We start from the raw sequence: 15,971 nt of genomic DNA, 5'->3' as shown, positions 1-15,971 counted from the left end.
TATATATATAAAAAATAAGATACATAAAAATTGAAACCAGTAAATCAGTTATAACAATTGTAAGATATTAGCTTTGCTGACAGGAACATTTACCAAGAATGGAAATCACAATAAAAATGTTAAGGTGAAAAGTATTTTTAGAATCAAATTATTATTAAAAAGTGTGAAAATTAAAGAATGAATTCTAAATCTCGCAAACGCATTTTCTCTTATTTGAGCATGGGATGTCATTCCAGTTGTTCAGGACAGTTTTTCCAGGATTCAGTTCAATACAGTCTTCCTTTCCACCTGCATCATTCGGCTCATTTTTTTCCCAAAACCTGAATAACATACAATCAGATTCAGTTCCTGAAGAGCTAAAAATGTTTACTCACTCATACAAGTATAAGAAGAAAAAATAATTTAAAAACAAACACACAGTGGCTTTATGGGTGTGTTTTAGCACATACCCTTGTTTCAGTGGTGAATTATCCACCCATGTCATGTTGCCTTCTTTCTCAATGTCAGACAAACCAATCCACACCATCTCTTTGATGAATGAAGAAATGCACCTCTGTGTGTGAGTAAATACAGGAATAAGTGTGATTCCTCTTTCTCTTCTTTATCACACACACACACACACACACACACACACACACACACACACACACACATTTACTTCGCTATCTACAACCCGAATTCCGGAAAAGTTGGGATGTTTTTTAAATTTGAATAAAATGAAAACTAAAAGACTTTCAAATCACATGATCCAATATTTTATTCACAATAGAACATAGACAACATAACAAATGTTTAAATGAAGAAATTTTACACTTTTATCCACTAAATGAGCTCATTTCAAATTTGATGCCTGCCACAGATCTCAAAAAAGTTGGCACGGGAGCAACAAATGGCTGAAAAAGCAAGAGATTTTTGAAAAGATCCAGCTGGTAGAACAGCTAGCAACTAATTAAGTTAATTGATATCAGGTCTTTAACATAATTAGCTATAAAAGGGATTAGAGAGGCAGAGTCTCTCAGAAGTAAAGATGGGCAGATCTGTGAAAGAGTGCGTAAAAAAATGTGGAAAACAATGTTCCTCAATGTCAAATTGCAAAGGCTTTGCAAATCTCATCATCTACAGTGCATAACATCATTAAGTTAAGTTCAAACAACATTAAATTTGTCAAGGTAAACATACTTAATATTCTACGTAAATACAGCTTAACTGAGTCAGTGCATGAAAAGATAACTCAAAAAGTTCAGTTTAGTGAATAATATATATATATTATATATATAATTTATTTATTTATTTTTTTACAGTGTAGGAGAAACCTAAAACTCCCTCAAAAGTTGAACACATTCCATGCAATCTTGAGACAGATGTGAATTTTGGGTTTATTACTTATTAGCTGTTAAAGGGTCTCTATGTAATAATGACACCCAGTGTTCAAAATAGGTACTGCAGTCCAAATTCAAAATATTGTTTGGCCCGCCCCCTCGTTCAAAGACACGGGTTGCCAGCTTTTACAGCATATGGTTGCCAGCAACAATAGGGAGTGCAATTGACAATGAAAGCTGAGGAGACTTACCCTAACACTGTAAGCTGATGAGTTGATTTATGAGTTGTTTTGATATGCTGTTGTTCATAGAGATATTTAGATGGATTAGAGGCTTTTTAGTAGAGATGCACCGATTGCAATTTTCTTGGCCGATTCCGATTTTTTGTTAGTGTGATCGGCTGATACTTATTTTTTGCCAATTCCGATTTTCTTTCTAAGAACTATAAATGACAACATATACAAACAAAAATCTACTTTTCTTCAATGAGTTTTATTTTCATAAAAAAAAACAAGTAAAAGTCAGTAATAAAATATAAACAGCTCAAATAAATGCAACAGAATAAAGAGAGCTATGAAACTACATTTTTCGGGTTAACTGGGTTTTTATTCAGGTAAGAAATACTACAGAAATTAAAGTAATCAAATGTAAAATAACACATTGTGTTATTTTGCATTGGTTACCTTAATTTCTGTAGTCTTTATTGTAAATAATTCTTACCATTAAAGTTATAAAACGTATTCAGTCAAGAGCAGAAAGTGATTTTCTTTGTCTTTTGTTGACAGCAGCAGGAATATTGGACTGCTGTCCCTTTAAGAGTTTATGAACAGTGATCAACGGACCCAATACTGTTAAACACAACATGAGTTCACTTTCTTAGCTATTTAACGATTCAAAACTGACTGTGTTTATCTGAATACTTGCCAAGATTGCCTGTGCCGCTGGTTTTGACATACTTTTGTTTGTATTTGACAGTTTAAGCGCAGGAAGGCGCTTATTTTGGTACGTGTGACTCTGTAAGACTTCTGTCTCTGAGACTGAGCGTGGCTTGTTCGCTTCACTTATATAGAGCAGTAGTGCGCGCGCTTTTGGTGTGAGCGCGAAACCTGCGGAATGACTAAATTTATGCGCAATACAAGCACTACTTAACCGGAGCGAATGAGACGAGAGAGAGAGAGGAGGCGTCTGCGCGGGTGTGTGTCACTTCACCGTGACAGAGAAGAGAGCGGGAACGCGCAGCTGACGTTATTGCCTGATTCTCTGACCCAGTTTGTTTGCTGGTTTCCATGGCTGCAATACGCGGTGTTTTCCGCCAACTGGCAACCTGTGATGTTGAAATACTATTGGATAAACTGCAGCACGAGGTTTCACACAGACCAAAACAAAAACAGACATTCCAACACAGAACGCACATTTTCAAAGTTGAATATCTGGCTGTAGCATTGTTTTTCTGAGAAACAAGCAGGTGAACTTAGCATGTTTCCTAAATATCTGCAAACATATTGGGGTATTTTTATGCTTTATTAAAGTAAAAATCTTACATAGAGCCCCTTTAAGGCCTTTGCACACTGAGTCCGAAATTCGCATGCAAAATTTTCGCACGTTAAAAAATAAATTCGACCTCACGTTATGTCAATCACGTTTGCACACTGCCTCCGAAACTTTCGTCCTTCAAAAAAATATTCGATCAGGTTCGATTTTCTGCGTTTTTCACATACGTGGCACGCATTTTGAGAGACGTTTTGACAATTCAGAATCCCGAATGCCCATCTGACAATCCACGTTGCCTACAGCACAAAACAGCAGCACTGAATGACAAACAACGTGTGGAATACAAAGACACCGAATATAAAGACAGATTGTGCCAGTATCAAAGTATCAAACTGAGCCACTGACATCCTGAAGTAAACTTTGAAACGCTCGGGATAATCACTCAGCTCCTTGATGAGGTGAAACTCTCCTTTCTCTCTATGCAATCTCGAAATTGGATGGACCCAAATTTCCTCTTTTAAAGAGAGAGAGGACAACTAAATCGTGCTCACTGCTTGAAGACTTCATTTTGTATTGTTTTGCGATTTTCGCAACGCATTCATTAATACGCATTGGACTCAGCGTGCAAGGTCTCTGTGTGTGACGAATTTTTAGGATTACGAATATGAAAAAACGCATGCGAAAATTTCGGACTCAGTGTGCAAAGGCCTTTAGTATGACAAATTATGTTTAGAGAAATGCTCAGAATTTCTTGGAACTGGTTGTTCCCTTTCGATACTCTCACTCATACTGCGTATGGGAAAAGCTCCTTTTTCCTCCTTGCTGAAGCCTTTTTCAATAGCGCAGTGAAACTGCACGTCTATTGGCTCAAAGGAATGGAACTCTTTGAACCAATGACGGCGCGGCGTAGTCGTGTGAGCCAATGGCGAAACAGCGCGCCAACAAGCCCGCCAAAACGGGCGTGGCTTATGGCTATATAAGCCGGTGTTTTCGCCATGGATTCAGTTCTCTCTCCTTCAGCGACGATCTACGCTTCGCTGGATCCTGCTGATCGCCTTTCGCCGCTGGAACGAGCTCTCTCCGCCGTTGAAGAGGCCCCGCAGAGGACAGCTGAATTCCGCCGCCTGCTCCCGCCGGCGCCACCGCAGACTGCCGCCCAGAGCGCTGCTCTCGCTGCCCGCCGCGAGCTTCCGGTTTCGCTTTCAGCGAGTCTTCTGCTGCCATCCGGCGAGCGCTTCACAGCGCCTCAATGCGGTTTTCTGCCGCTGTTCAGAGCATCCTTCCGCGGTCTATACCGCTCTAAAAGAGCCCCCCCAAGTGCCGTTTTCACGGCCGTTTTCTCAGTTTGCCGCGCCTCGCCTGTGGCACCTGCAGAGCCCCTCTGCAGGACGACGACGACCATGGTGAGTGCGTCGGATGTCTGGACAAGCCCTACGCAGACGCCGCGCTCACCGAGACTTCATGCCCGCACTGCGAGTGCATGAGTCTCGCTTCTCTCCACGCTCGGATCGCTTTCTTCACGGAAAGCGGCTCCGCCTCCCGCGCCTTCCCGTCTTCTTCCTCCCGCGAGCCGGCAAGGAAGAGACAGCGAGGCAGAGGAGTTCAGTGCTCGGAGTTGGGAGAGCTTACGCCGGCCCAGCGCCCGCCGACCTCTCCCTCTCCTGTGAGAGAGCCGTCCCCTGTCCTCTTTGCACGCCCGGAGCAGCGTCCCTCAGCGGAAGCGAGTGACCTCATCTCCTTCGGCGGCTCGGAGGATGAGCAGCCCGACGACTCCATGTCGCTCGCGGCATCCGAAGCGGAGGAGTGGGTCGGCGACGAGGAGCCCGCCCCCCTGCCGTCACTAGAGCCCATTGACTCCAGGCCAGGAACGGACACCGAGTTAATCCGCATCCTTTCTAAGGCCGTCGAGGAGCTCGACCTGGAATGGGCCACACCAGAGGAGCCGACTCGCAGTAGGCTGGATGAGTGGTTTCTGCCGGGGCCCCGCCAGACCCCTCGCCAGCGATCTGCGCCCTTCTTCCCCGAGGTCCACGCAGAGCTCACAAAGTCTTGGCCCGCCTTCGCACTTCTTCACCCGCGGCTCTCACCTCGGTTGACGGCTCACGTGAGAAGGGCTATGAGCAGATGCCGCCGCTAGACGAAGCCGTGGCCGCTCACCTCTGCCCACCCGCGGCCGTGGGCTGGAAGAGCAAGAGGGCCCTTCCTTCTAAACCCTGCCGTACGACCTCCGCCATTGTCGGCCGAGCGTACTCCTCAGCAGGGCAAGCTGCATCAGCGCTCCACTCGATGGCCATCCTTCAAGTCTTCCAGGCCAAACTCCTCCATACCCTGGACGAGTCTGGAATCGACGCACCGGCCTTCCGTGACCTGCGCAGCGCCACTGTCCTGGCCCTGCGCGCCACGAAGACCACGGCCCAGGCCATAGGAAGGACCATGGCCAACTTGGTTGTGTTGAAGCGCCATCTCTGGCTTAACCTCACAGAGACTAAGGATGCAGACAAGATGGCCTTCTTGGATGCCCCTGTCTCGCCCTCAGGTCTCTTCGGGTCAGCCGTGGAAGGGTTCACCGAGCGCTTCTCGGCCGCGCAGAAATCGTCCTAGGCAATGCGACATTTCTTGCCAAAGCGCTCCAGCTCTTCATCCTCTGTAAGTCGGCCTGCGCCGACCCAGCCTCAGAGCAAGCCTGCCCCTTCCGCATCACAAGCAGCGCCACCTAAGGAGCAACGCCTGCGGGCCCGCCCTGCGAAACGCTCCACGCTCCCGAGACGCCAGGGTCCCCGCCCTAAGATAGTGCTGGACCCAACGCCTCCGGCGTCTTCCTGATCCAGCAGGAAGAAAGAGGATGGGGTCAGGTCTCGCCACGGCCGGACCGCCCCAAAAGCTCTCTCGCTTGCATTCCCTGCCACCTCGCTTAGCTCCGGGTGCTGGAATTCATCGGGTTATGTGCCCTGGGCCCACAACGACTGCGCCCACACAAACCGCCGTTCTAATGGCGAACCCAATATTTTTAAATTACCAAAAAGAGAGCAAATTTCCTCATCTTATAACGACGGTGCAAAGACCCCTGCACAGCGGTCTGTCACCGGACGCTATTCAGCCCCTGGTCACACGGGTCGAGGCCTGGCAAGCCATCCCCGGAGTGTCACAGTGGGTCATCGGGACTATATCCAGCGGCTACTCCCTGCAGTTCGCCTGAAGGCCACCGCGCTTCAGCGGTGTGGTCACCACTTCAGTCAAAGCAGACGACGCTCATGTCCTCCGCACAGAAGTGACGTCTCTGTTACAGAAGGGAGCCATAGAAATTGTTCCCCCTGCAGAGAGCGAGTCGGCTTCTACAGCCGCTACTTTGTTGTCCCCAAGAAAGATGGCGGTCTCAGACCCATCTTAGACCTCAGACTTCTGAACCTCTCCCTCATGAGACGGAAGTTCAGAATGTTAACGTTGAAGCAGATCCTCGCGCAGATCCGCCCAGGGGACTGGTTCTTCTCGCTGGACCTGAAAGATGCGTACTTTCACATCCAGATAGCCCCCCGCCACAGGCGATTCTTGAGATTCGCCTTCGAGGGTGTGGCCTATCAATACAAGGTCCTGCCCTTTGGGCTGTCTCTAGCTCCCCGCACGTTTACCAAGTGCATGGACTCGGCGCTTCTCCCTCTAAGAAAGATGGGGATCCGAGTTTTGAATTACCTCGACGACTGGCTCGTACTGGCCCAGTCTCGTACCGAGCTAGAACACCACAGATCCGTGCTCCTCAGCCACCTTCAGTGCCTGGGACTCAGGGTCAACTTTGCCAAGAGCTCACTGCTCCCCAGCCAACGTATCACGTTCCTGGGCGCAGTCTTCGACTCAGTCCACATGAGGGCTGTAGTCTCCCCAGAGCACGCTCTGATGATTCAGAAGCTCTCGGCATCAGTCAGGAACAACGCCGTTACCCTCTGAAGACTTTCCAGAGGATGCTAGGGCTGATGGCTTCCGCCTCCCTGGTACTGCAGCTCGGCCTCCTACGTATGTGGCCTCTGCAACACTGGCTGAAACTCAGGGTTCCACTTCATGCTTGGCGGCACGGCCGCTTCTTAATCAAGGTCAATCAGGCCTGTGTTACAGCTCTGAGACCTTGGACGAACCCCAGCTGGTTCAAGCGTGGAGTCCCCCTTCAGGCGGTATCAAGAAGGAAGGTGCTCTCGACGGACGCCTCCAACACGGGTTGGGTAGCCGTTTTCGAGGGCAGACCGGCCTTCGGCTCGTGGACCCACGAGCTGAGCCATCTGCACATCAACTGCCTCGAGATGCTGGCAGTAGAACATGCCCTGGCCACGTTCCAGACATTCCTGAAAGGACACCACGTCCTGGTCCAGTTGGACAGCATGACGGTCGTGTCTTATATAAACCACCAGGGAGGCCTTTCGTCCAGCCGCCTTTGTGCCCTGACAAAGAGCCTCCTCGAATGGGCAGCGCCCAGGCTGCGGTCGCTCAGAGCGACGCACATACCTGGCAAATCAAACCTTGGGGCAGACATGCTGTCACGGAGCAATGTGCCCTCAGACGAGTGGATGTTTCACCCCCAAACGGTACGGAAGATATGGGAAATCTTCGGGAAGGCAGAGGTCGACCTCTTCGCCTCAGAAGACAGCTCTCACTGCCCAACCTTCTTCTCGAAAGAGACGGATGCCCTGGCCCAAGCCTGGCCCAGGCTCCTCCTTTACGCTTTTCCCCCAATCGCAATGATCCCTTACGTGATCAGACGAATCAGGGAAGACAAACACAGAGTCCTACTGGTGGCCCCACTCTGGAAGACCCAAACCTGGTCCTCAGAGCTGTTCAGGCTCTCCACAAGAGACCCATGGCCAATCCCCCTGAGAAGAGACCTCCTCTCTCAGGCGAACGGGATGATCTGGCCATCCCAGCCCCAACTGTGGGCTCTGCACCTATGGTCCCTCGATGGGAGCCGATAAGCCTCCCCGGGAACATTTTGCACACCATTTCTCAGGCTAGAGCGCCGTCCACCAGGCGTCTCTACGCCCAGAAATGGTCGGTCTTCGTTGACTGGTGCTCAATGCGCAGCGTCGACCCTGTGGAGAGTGACGTATCCCAGATACTGTCTTTCCTCCAGGAGCGGCTGGATAGTGGTCTCACCCCTTCCACGCTCAAGGTCTACGTTGCAGCCATTGGAGCGTTCCACGCCCCTATTGCTGGCCAGACGGTGGGCAGAAACGGCCTTATTGTCCGTTTCCTAAGAGGTGCTAGGCGTCTTAACCCCCCTAGACCACTTACCGTTCCCTATTGGGACCTTTCCACTGTCCTTGCAGCCCTCAAGGGTCCGCCCTTTGAGCCAATGCAGTCAGCTGACCTTCGGCCCTTAACGCTCAAAACCGCTCTGCTACTCGCGCTAGCATCGGTTAAGCGCATCGCTGCACGGCGTGATTGAATTCGTTCCCCATACGCAGTATGAGTGAGAGTATCGAAAGGGAACGTACTCGGTTACGTACGTAACCTCGGTTCCCTGAGATACGGGAACGAGTACTGCGTATTATGCCGTGCTCCAACACTGCGGCTCAGTATCGTCGCTTCAGTCGAGTTAAACTGAATCCATGGTGAAAACACCGGCTTATAGAGCCATAAGCCACGCCCGTATTGGCGGGCTTGTTGGCGCGCTGTTTCGCCATTGGCTCGCGCGACTACGCCGCGCCGTCATTGGTTCAAAGAGTTCCATTCCTTTGAGCCAATAGACGTGCAGTTTCACTGCGCTATTGAAAAAGGCTTCAGCAAGGAGGAAAAAGGAGCTTTTCCCATACGCAGTACTCGTTCCCGTATCTCAGGGAACCGAGGTTACGTACGTAACCGAGTACGTTTTCCACTGAACTCACCTGCTTCTTTTCACTCTTGATAATGACCAGATCACCACCACGATCCCTGCAGTACTTCCTGCTGTCAGACCAGCTCTTCTCCTCATTGGACACAACAAGACAGCCAATTGCTTTCAATAAACAAACAAATACAATTAGGCTATTATTTATTATTTGTAAAATGCTTCTATGTACAACTCAAAATTTGCAAACCTTGCTCAGATAACTTCCTTAGTTCATTCTCTAACTCTAGTTTATTCTGACTCAAAGAATCAATGTTTCTCTGTAACTGGTTTTTCTCAGCCATAAGATCATTGACTCTGGTCTCCAGCTCCAGTTTTTTCTGACTCAAAGAGTTGAAGTTGTTCTTCAGTTGGTGTTTTTCAGTCATTAGTTCAGTGTAATTGTCCTGTAAGCTGTTGATGGTCTGATTGAACTCTTCAGCTGTGTTCTTGTTACTCTTGAACAGAGATTCTCTCTCTGCTCTGTTGGAGATGTGCTGCGATATGATGGAGACCAGCAGAAGAGCACAAACGATCCCGAGACACACTGTCATCAACACCAAACGTCTGCTTCCTCCTGACAAACAGGACAAAAACACACAGATATCAATTAATAACAATTCACTTAATATTATTAGATATAAAGGCTCCAAACCAGGTTTTTTCTTTAGATAATACACAGGCCTTTTTAACAAAAATGTTTATTCCTTGATAATGATAGGAACATAATTATGTTAAAAAGTTAAAAAATAATTAATGTTAATACAAATAAAAAAGCAGAAAAAAAAGCATTGACACATTGTTCTTTGAAAAAAGACTGATATTACAAGTATTATTTCTTTGTTCCTCAAACCGATGACACCATTTCTGCTTCAAATGAAACTTTCTACTTACTGCACTTTTGATCTTTTCCTTCATCCTGGCTGTGATTCAGTGTTCGAGGTTTAGTTGTATCCTCAGTATCATCGTTTTCAACATTTTCATAAATGTCCTCTAATTCCATTTTTCTCTCTTATGTCTGACAGCAAGTGTTCACAGATGAGCTCTGTGGTTGAATGGCATGGTTTCTTTTAAAAGTGCTGACCAGGAAGTGACTTTATTCGTTTAAACACAGAGAAAAATACTTTCATTTCCACAAAAAAAAAAAAAAAAAAAAAACTCTCTGAAACTCTATTGATGATAACGAGCAGAATCACTGAAGGAACAAGAACAAGAACTAAAACTGACTTCAGCCACAGCCTTAGATGAAATCAACTGAAAATACATTTAATCTCACTTATTACAAACCAGACTGGCTTTATTTATTTTTTTATTTGAGAATTAACAGGATTAGATGTTTATCGAAATATGTTTGGCTACCATTATGGTGATCAGGGTTTTTTAAGTTTGTCAGTTGGACTTGTTTTTTGGTTTTTATGCTAGTTTGTGGTCTTTGTAATAGTGTTTATGGAACATAGTTTCACATAGTTTATTAAAAAGAAGACCATTAAAAAGAGCAATCAAGTGATGCTTTATACCATCAAAAATAAAACTAATGGCCTAGCCCCATCACTGACTGAAAACTAAGTTATTTTCCCCAACAGAACCTTCATGATCAGACATTTTGAATTAGAATTTGTATACAAATTGTGGGAAAAAAATATATTAGACACACCCACAGACAGGCTGAATTTTGGCTCCTTATTATAGCATAAATATCGTCATCTCTGTCCAATGCCCTCTCATTGCATTTGCTGCAGGTCTCACAGTCAACATCCAGTTCCATTATGACGTCTGCGTCTCTTCAGTTGAGCTGTGGACTTTAGGAGTACAGATGCAGGATTTAATAACCTCCCCTAAATTTACATATCGCTGACAAGAATTTAAATTTTAATGCACTGTATATCTTCATAAAAAATGTGACCACTGTCAAACATATTGGGTGCAAGGACTTTTCCCTCCTTAATTTCACTGAAACTTTATTTCAGACAGGGTCCAAACTCAACTGTATACCTTTTAATATATTTTGTTTCTGTGAAAATTGATTTTAGAGCAGTTTTTTCTTGCATAGTGACAAACAGCACAGCTCATTGTGCAACTTTCTTTAAATACTGGTGAATATCAGTACAATAATTCTTGAATTTACACAATTATTGCAAACATTAATTAATCTTTTATATAATACACTCTTTTTGTTTTCAAAAAACGTAAAGAGATGCATTGAAAATAAACTTGTTACGTACCAAGTCCATTCTGAACTTTCTGTTGAGTATTATTTGTGCTCAGTGTTACTACAGGTGATGAACCTCAGATTGATGTGCTGGGTTAAACACAAATACACATTTCCCTCCAAACCCAAACAGCAACATAGTGTGGCCCACATCTGGTACATGTGGATTACAACACTATGGGCCTTTTTACACCTGGTCACTTCATTCGTTTCCTCTGATCGGATAGATATCCGATTTATCAAAGCGATTCCATTTACACTTGCCCTCATAAATGTGTCTCCGCAAAACAACTATAAATCTGATCTTCAATTCCCGTGCTATATGCAGATTTAATATAGTTCACGTCACCGGAAGCAACAGATATGAGCTTTTATTGATCAAAAGCTAATTTCAAAATCAAAGACTGTGAAGAGGGTGTGACAACAGCACTGGTAAGATCATTTAGTCTCATTACTTTTAATGAAGATGATTTAATATTTTTAAATTACCAAAAAGAGAGCAAATTTCCTCATCTTATAACGACGGTGCAAAGACCCCTGCACAGCGGTCTGTCACCGGACGCTATTCAGCCCCTGGTCACACGGGTCGAGGCCTGGCAAGCCATCCCCGGAGTGTCACAGTGGGTCATCGGGACTATATCCAGCGGCTACTCCCTGCAGTTCGCCTGAAGGCCACCGCGCTTCAGCGGTGTGGTCACCACTTCAGTCAAAGCAGACGACGCTCATGTCCTCCGCACAGAAGTGACGTCTCTGTTACAGAAGGGAGCCATAGAAATTGTTCCCCCTGCAGAGAGCGAGTCGGCTTCTACAGCCGCTACTTTGTTGTCCCCAAGAAAGATGGCGGTCTCAGACCCATCTTAGACCTCAGACTTCTGAACCTCTCCCTCATGAGACGGAAGTTCAGAATGTTAACGTTGAAGCAGATCCTCGCGCAGATCCGCCCAGGGGACTGGTTCTTCTCGCTGGACCTGAAAGATGCGTACTTTCACATCCAGATAGCCCCCCGCCACAGGCGATTCTTGAGATTCGCCTTCGAGGGTGTGGCCTATCAATACAAGGTCCTGCCCTTTGGGCTGTCTCTAGCTCCCCGCACGTTTACCAAGTGCATGGACTCGGCGCTTCTCCCTCTAAGAAAGATGGGGATCCGAGTTTTGAATTACCTCGACGACTGGCTCGTACTGGCCCAGTCTCGTACCGAGCTAGAACACCACAGATCCGTGCTCCTCAGCCACCTTCAGTGCCTGGGACTCAGGGTCAACTTTGCCAAGAGCTCACTGCTCCCCAGCCAACGTATCACGTTCCTGGGCGCAGTCTTCGACTCAGTCCACATGAGGGCTGTAGTCTCCCCAGAGCACGCTCTGATGATTCAGAAGCTCTCGGCATCAGTCAGGAACAACGCCGTTACCCTCTGAAGACTTTCCAGAGGATGCTAGGGCTGATGGCTTCCGCCTCCCTGGTACTGCAGCTCGGCCTCCTACGTATGTGGCCTCTGCAACACTGGCTGAAACTCAGGGTTCCACTTCATGCTTGGCGGCACGGCCGCTTCTTAATCAAGGTCAATCAGGCCTGTGTTACAGCTCTGAGACCTTGGACGAACCCCAGCTGGTTCAAGCGTGGAGTCCCCCTTCAGGCGGTATCAAGAAGGAAGGTGCTCTCGACGGACGCCTCCAACACGGGTTGGGTAGCCGTTTTCGAGGGCAGACCGGCCTTCGGCTCGTGGACCCACGAGCTGAGCCATCTGCACATCAACTGCCTCGAGATGCTGGCAGTAGAACATGCCCTGGCCACGTTCCAGACATTCCTGAAAGGACACCACGTCCTGGTCCAGTTGGACAGCATGACGGTCGTGTCTTATATAAACCACCAGGGAGGCCTTTCGTCCAGCCGCCTTTGTGCCCTGACAAAGAGCCTCCTCGAATGGGCAGCGCCCAGGCTGCGGTCGCTCAGAGCGACGCACATACCTGGCAAATCAAACCTTGGGGCAGACATGCTGTCACGGAGCAATGTGCCCTCAGACGAGTGGATGTTTCACCCCCAAACGGTACGGAAGATATGGGAAATCTTCGGGAAGGCAGAGGTCGACCTCTTCGCCTCAGAAGACAGCTCTCACTGCCCAACCTTCTTCTCGAAAGAGACGGATGCCCTGGCCCAAGCCTGGCCCAGGCTCCTCCTTTACGCTTTTCCCCCAATCGCAATGATCCCTTACGTGATCAGACGAATCAGGGAAGACAAACACAGAGTCCTACTGGTGGCCCCACTCTGGAAGACCCAAACCTGGTCCTCAGAGCTGTTCAGGCTCTCCACAAGAGACCCATGGCCAATCCCCCTGAGAAGAGACCTCCTCTCTCAGGCGAACGGGATGATCTGGCCATCCCAGCCCCAACTGTGGGCTCTGCACCTATGGTCCCTCGATGGGAGCCGATAAGCCTCCCCGGGAACATTTTGCACACCATTTCTCAGGCTAGAGCGCCGTCCACCAGGCGTCTCTACGCCCAGAAATGGTCGGTCTTCGTTGACTGGTGCTCAATGCGCAGCGTCGACCCTGTGGAGAGTGACGTATCCCAGATACTGTCTTTCCTCCAGGAGCGGCTGGATAGTGGTCTCACCCCTTCCACGCTCAAGGTCTACGTTGCAGCCATTGGAGCGTTCCACGCCCCTATTGCTGGCCAGACGGTGGGCAGAAACGGCCTTATTGTCCGTTTCCTAAGAGGTGCTAGGCGTCTTAACCCCCCTAGACCACTTACCGTTCCCTATTGGGACCTTTCCACTGTCCTTGCAGCCCTCAAGGGTCCGCCCTTTGAGCCAATGCAGTCAGCTGACCTTCGGCCCTTAACGCTCAAAACCGCTCTGCTACTCGCGCTAGCATCGGTTAAGCGCATCGCTGCACGGCGTGATTGAATTCGTTCCCCATACGCAGTATGAGTGAGAGTATCGAAAGGGAACGTACTCGGTTACGTACGTAACCTCGGTTCCCTGAGATACGGGAACGAGTACTGCGTATTATGCCGTGCTCCAACACTGCGGCTCAGTATCGTCGCTTCAGTCGAGTTAAACTGAATCCATGGTGAAAACACCGGCTTATAGAGCCATAAGCCACGCCCGTATTGGCGGGCTTGTTGGCGCGCTGTTTCGCCATTGGCTCGCGCGACTACGCCGCGCCGTCATTGGTTCAAAGAGTTCCATTCCTTTGAGCCAATAGACGTGCAGTTTCACTGCGCTATTGAAAAAGGCTTCAGCAAGGAGGAAAAAGGAGCTTTTCCCATACGCAGTACTCGTTCCCGTATCTCAGGGAACCGAGGTTACGTACGTAACCGAGTACGTTTTCCACTGAACTCACCTGCTTCTTTTCACTCTTGATAATGACCAGATCACCACCACGATCCCTGCAGTACTTCCTGCTGTCAGACCAGCTCTTCTCCTCATTGGACACAACAAGACAGCCAATTGCTTTCAATAAACAAACAAATACAATTAGGCTATTATTTATTATTTGTAAAATGCTTCTATGTACAACTCAAAATTTGCAAACCTTGCTCAGATAACTTCCTTAGTTCATTCTCTAACTCTAGTTTATTCTGACTCAAAGAATCAATGTTTCTCTGTAACTGGTTTTTCTCAGCCATAAGATCATTGACTCTGGTCTCCAGCTCCAGTTTTTTCTGACTCAAAGAGTTGAAGTTGTTCTTCAGTTGGTGTTTTTCAGTCATTAGTTCAGTGTAATTGTCCTGTAAGCTGTTGATGGTCTGATTGAACTCTTCAGCTGTGTTCTTGTTACTCTTGAACAGAGATTCTCTCTCTGCTCTGTTGGAGATGTGCTGCGATATGATGGAGACCAGCAGAAGAGCACAAACGATCCCGAGACACACTGTCATCAACACCAAACGTCTGCTTCCTCCTGACAAACAGGACAAAAACACACAGATATCAATTAATAACAATTCACTTAATATTATTAGATATAAAGGCTCCAAACCAGGTTTTTTCTTTAGATAATACACAGGCCTTTTTAACAAAAATGTTTATTCCTTGATAATGATAGGGAACATAATTATGTTAAAAAGTTAAAAAATAATTAATGTTAATACAAATAAAAAAGCAGAAAAAAAAGCATTGACACATTGTTCTTTGAAAAAAGACTGATATTACAAGTATTATTTCTTTGTTCCTCAAACCGATGACACCATTTCTGCTTCAAATGAAACTTTCTACTTACTGCACTTTTGATCTTTTCCTTCATCCTGGCTGTGATTCAGTGTTCGAGGTTTAGTTGTATCCTCAGTATCATCGTTTTCAACATTTTCATAAATGTCCTCTAATTCCATTTTTCTCTCTTATGTCTGACAGCAAGTGTTCACAGATGAGCTCTGTGGTTGAATGGCATGGTTTCTTTTAAAAGTGCTGACCAGGAAGTGACTTTATTCGTTTAAACACAGAGAAAAATACTTTCATTTCCACAAAAAAAAAAAAAAAAAAAAAACTCTCTGAAACTCTATTGATGATAACGAGCAGAATCACTGAAGGAACAAGAACAAGAACTAAAACTGACTTCAGCCACAGCCTTAGATGAAATCAACTGAAAATACATTTAATCTCACTTATTACAAACCAGACTGGCTTTATTTATTTTTTTATTTGAGAATTAACAGGATTAGATGTTTATCGAAATATGTTTGGCTACCATTATGGTGATCAGGGTTTTTTAAGTTTGTCAGTTGGACTTGTTTTTTGGTTTTTATGCTAGTTTGTGGTCTTTGTAATAGTGTTTATGGAACATAGTTTCACATAGTTTATTAAAAAGAAGACCATTAAAAAGAGCAATCAAGTGATGCTTTATACCATCAAAAATAAAACTAATGGCCTAGCCCCATCACTGACTGAAAACTAAGTTATTTTCCCCAACAGAACCTTCATGATCAGACATTTTGAATTAGAATTTGTATACAAATTGTGGGAAAAAAATATATTAGACACACCCACAGACAGGCTGAATTTTGGCTCCTTATTATAGCATAAATATCGTCATCTCTGTCCAATGCCCTCTCATTGCATTTGCTGCAGGTCTCACAGTCAACATCCAGTTCCATTATGACGTCTGCGTCTCTTCAGT

At 46.5% G+C, this 15,971-nt stretch overlaps 2 protein-coding genes across 2 annotated transcripts; both read right to left on the bottom strand.

Moving 5' to 3' along the window:
* LOC125261649 (CD209 antigen-like) lies at positions 1-9,776 on the bottom strand. Its single transcript, XM_048180203.1, has 5 exons — positions 9,550-9,776; positions 8,867-9,232; positions 8,675-8,784; positions 450-553; positions 1-320 (listed from the first exon to the last, which is right to left on the bottom strand). The coding sequence occupies exons 1-5, from the start codon at positions 9,656-9,658 to the stop codon at positions 185-187; spliced, it is 825 nt and encodes a 274-aa protein (XP_048036160.1). The 5' UTR covers positions 9,659-9,776; the 3' UTR covers positions 1-184.
* Positions 9,777-14,033: 4,257 nt separating this feature from the next.
* On the bottom strand, positions 14,034-15,303 carry LOC125261648 (C-type lectin domain family 10 member A-like). The gene is made up of 4 exons (XM_048180202.1): positions 15,078-15,303; positions 14,394-14,759; positions 14,202-14,311; positions 14,034-14,081 (listed from the first exon to the last, which is right to left on the bottom strand). Exons 1-4 carry the CDS (start codon positions 15,184-15,186, stop codon positions 14,034-14,036), a joined length of 633 nt encoding a protein of 210 aa, XP_048036159.1. The 5' UTR covers positions 15,187-15,303.
* Positions 15,304-15,971: the final 668 nt, after the last annotated feature.

The sequence above is a fragment of the Megalobrama amblycephala genome, unplaced genomic scaffold, assembly GCF_018812025.1.
Source record: "Megalobrama amblycephala isolate DHTTF-2021 unplaced genomic scaffold, ASM1881202v1 scaffold450, whole genome shotgun sequence".
Lineage (NCBI taxonomy): Eukaryota > Metazoa > Chordata > Actinopteri > Cypriniformes > Xenocyprididae > Megalobrama > Megalobrama amblycephala.
This window is presented reverse-complemented; position numbering and strand designations above follow the sequence as displayed.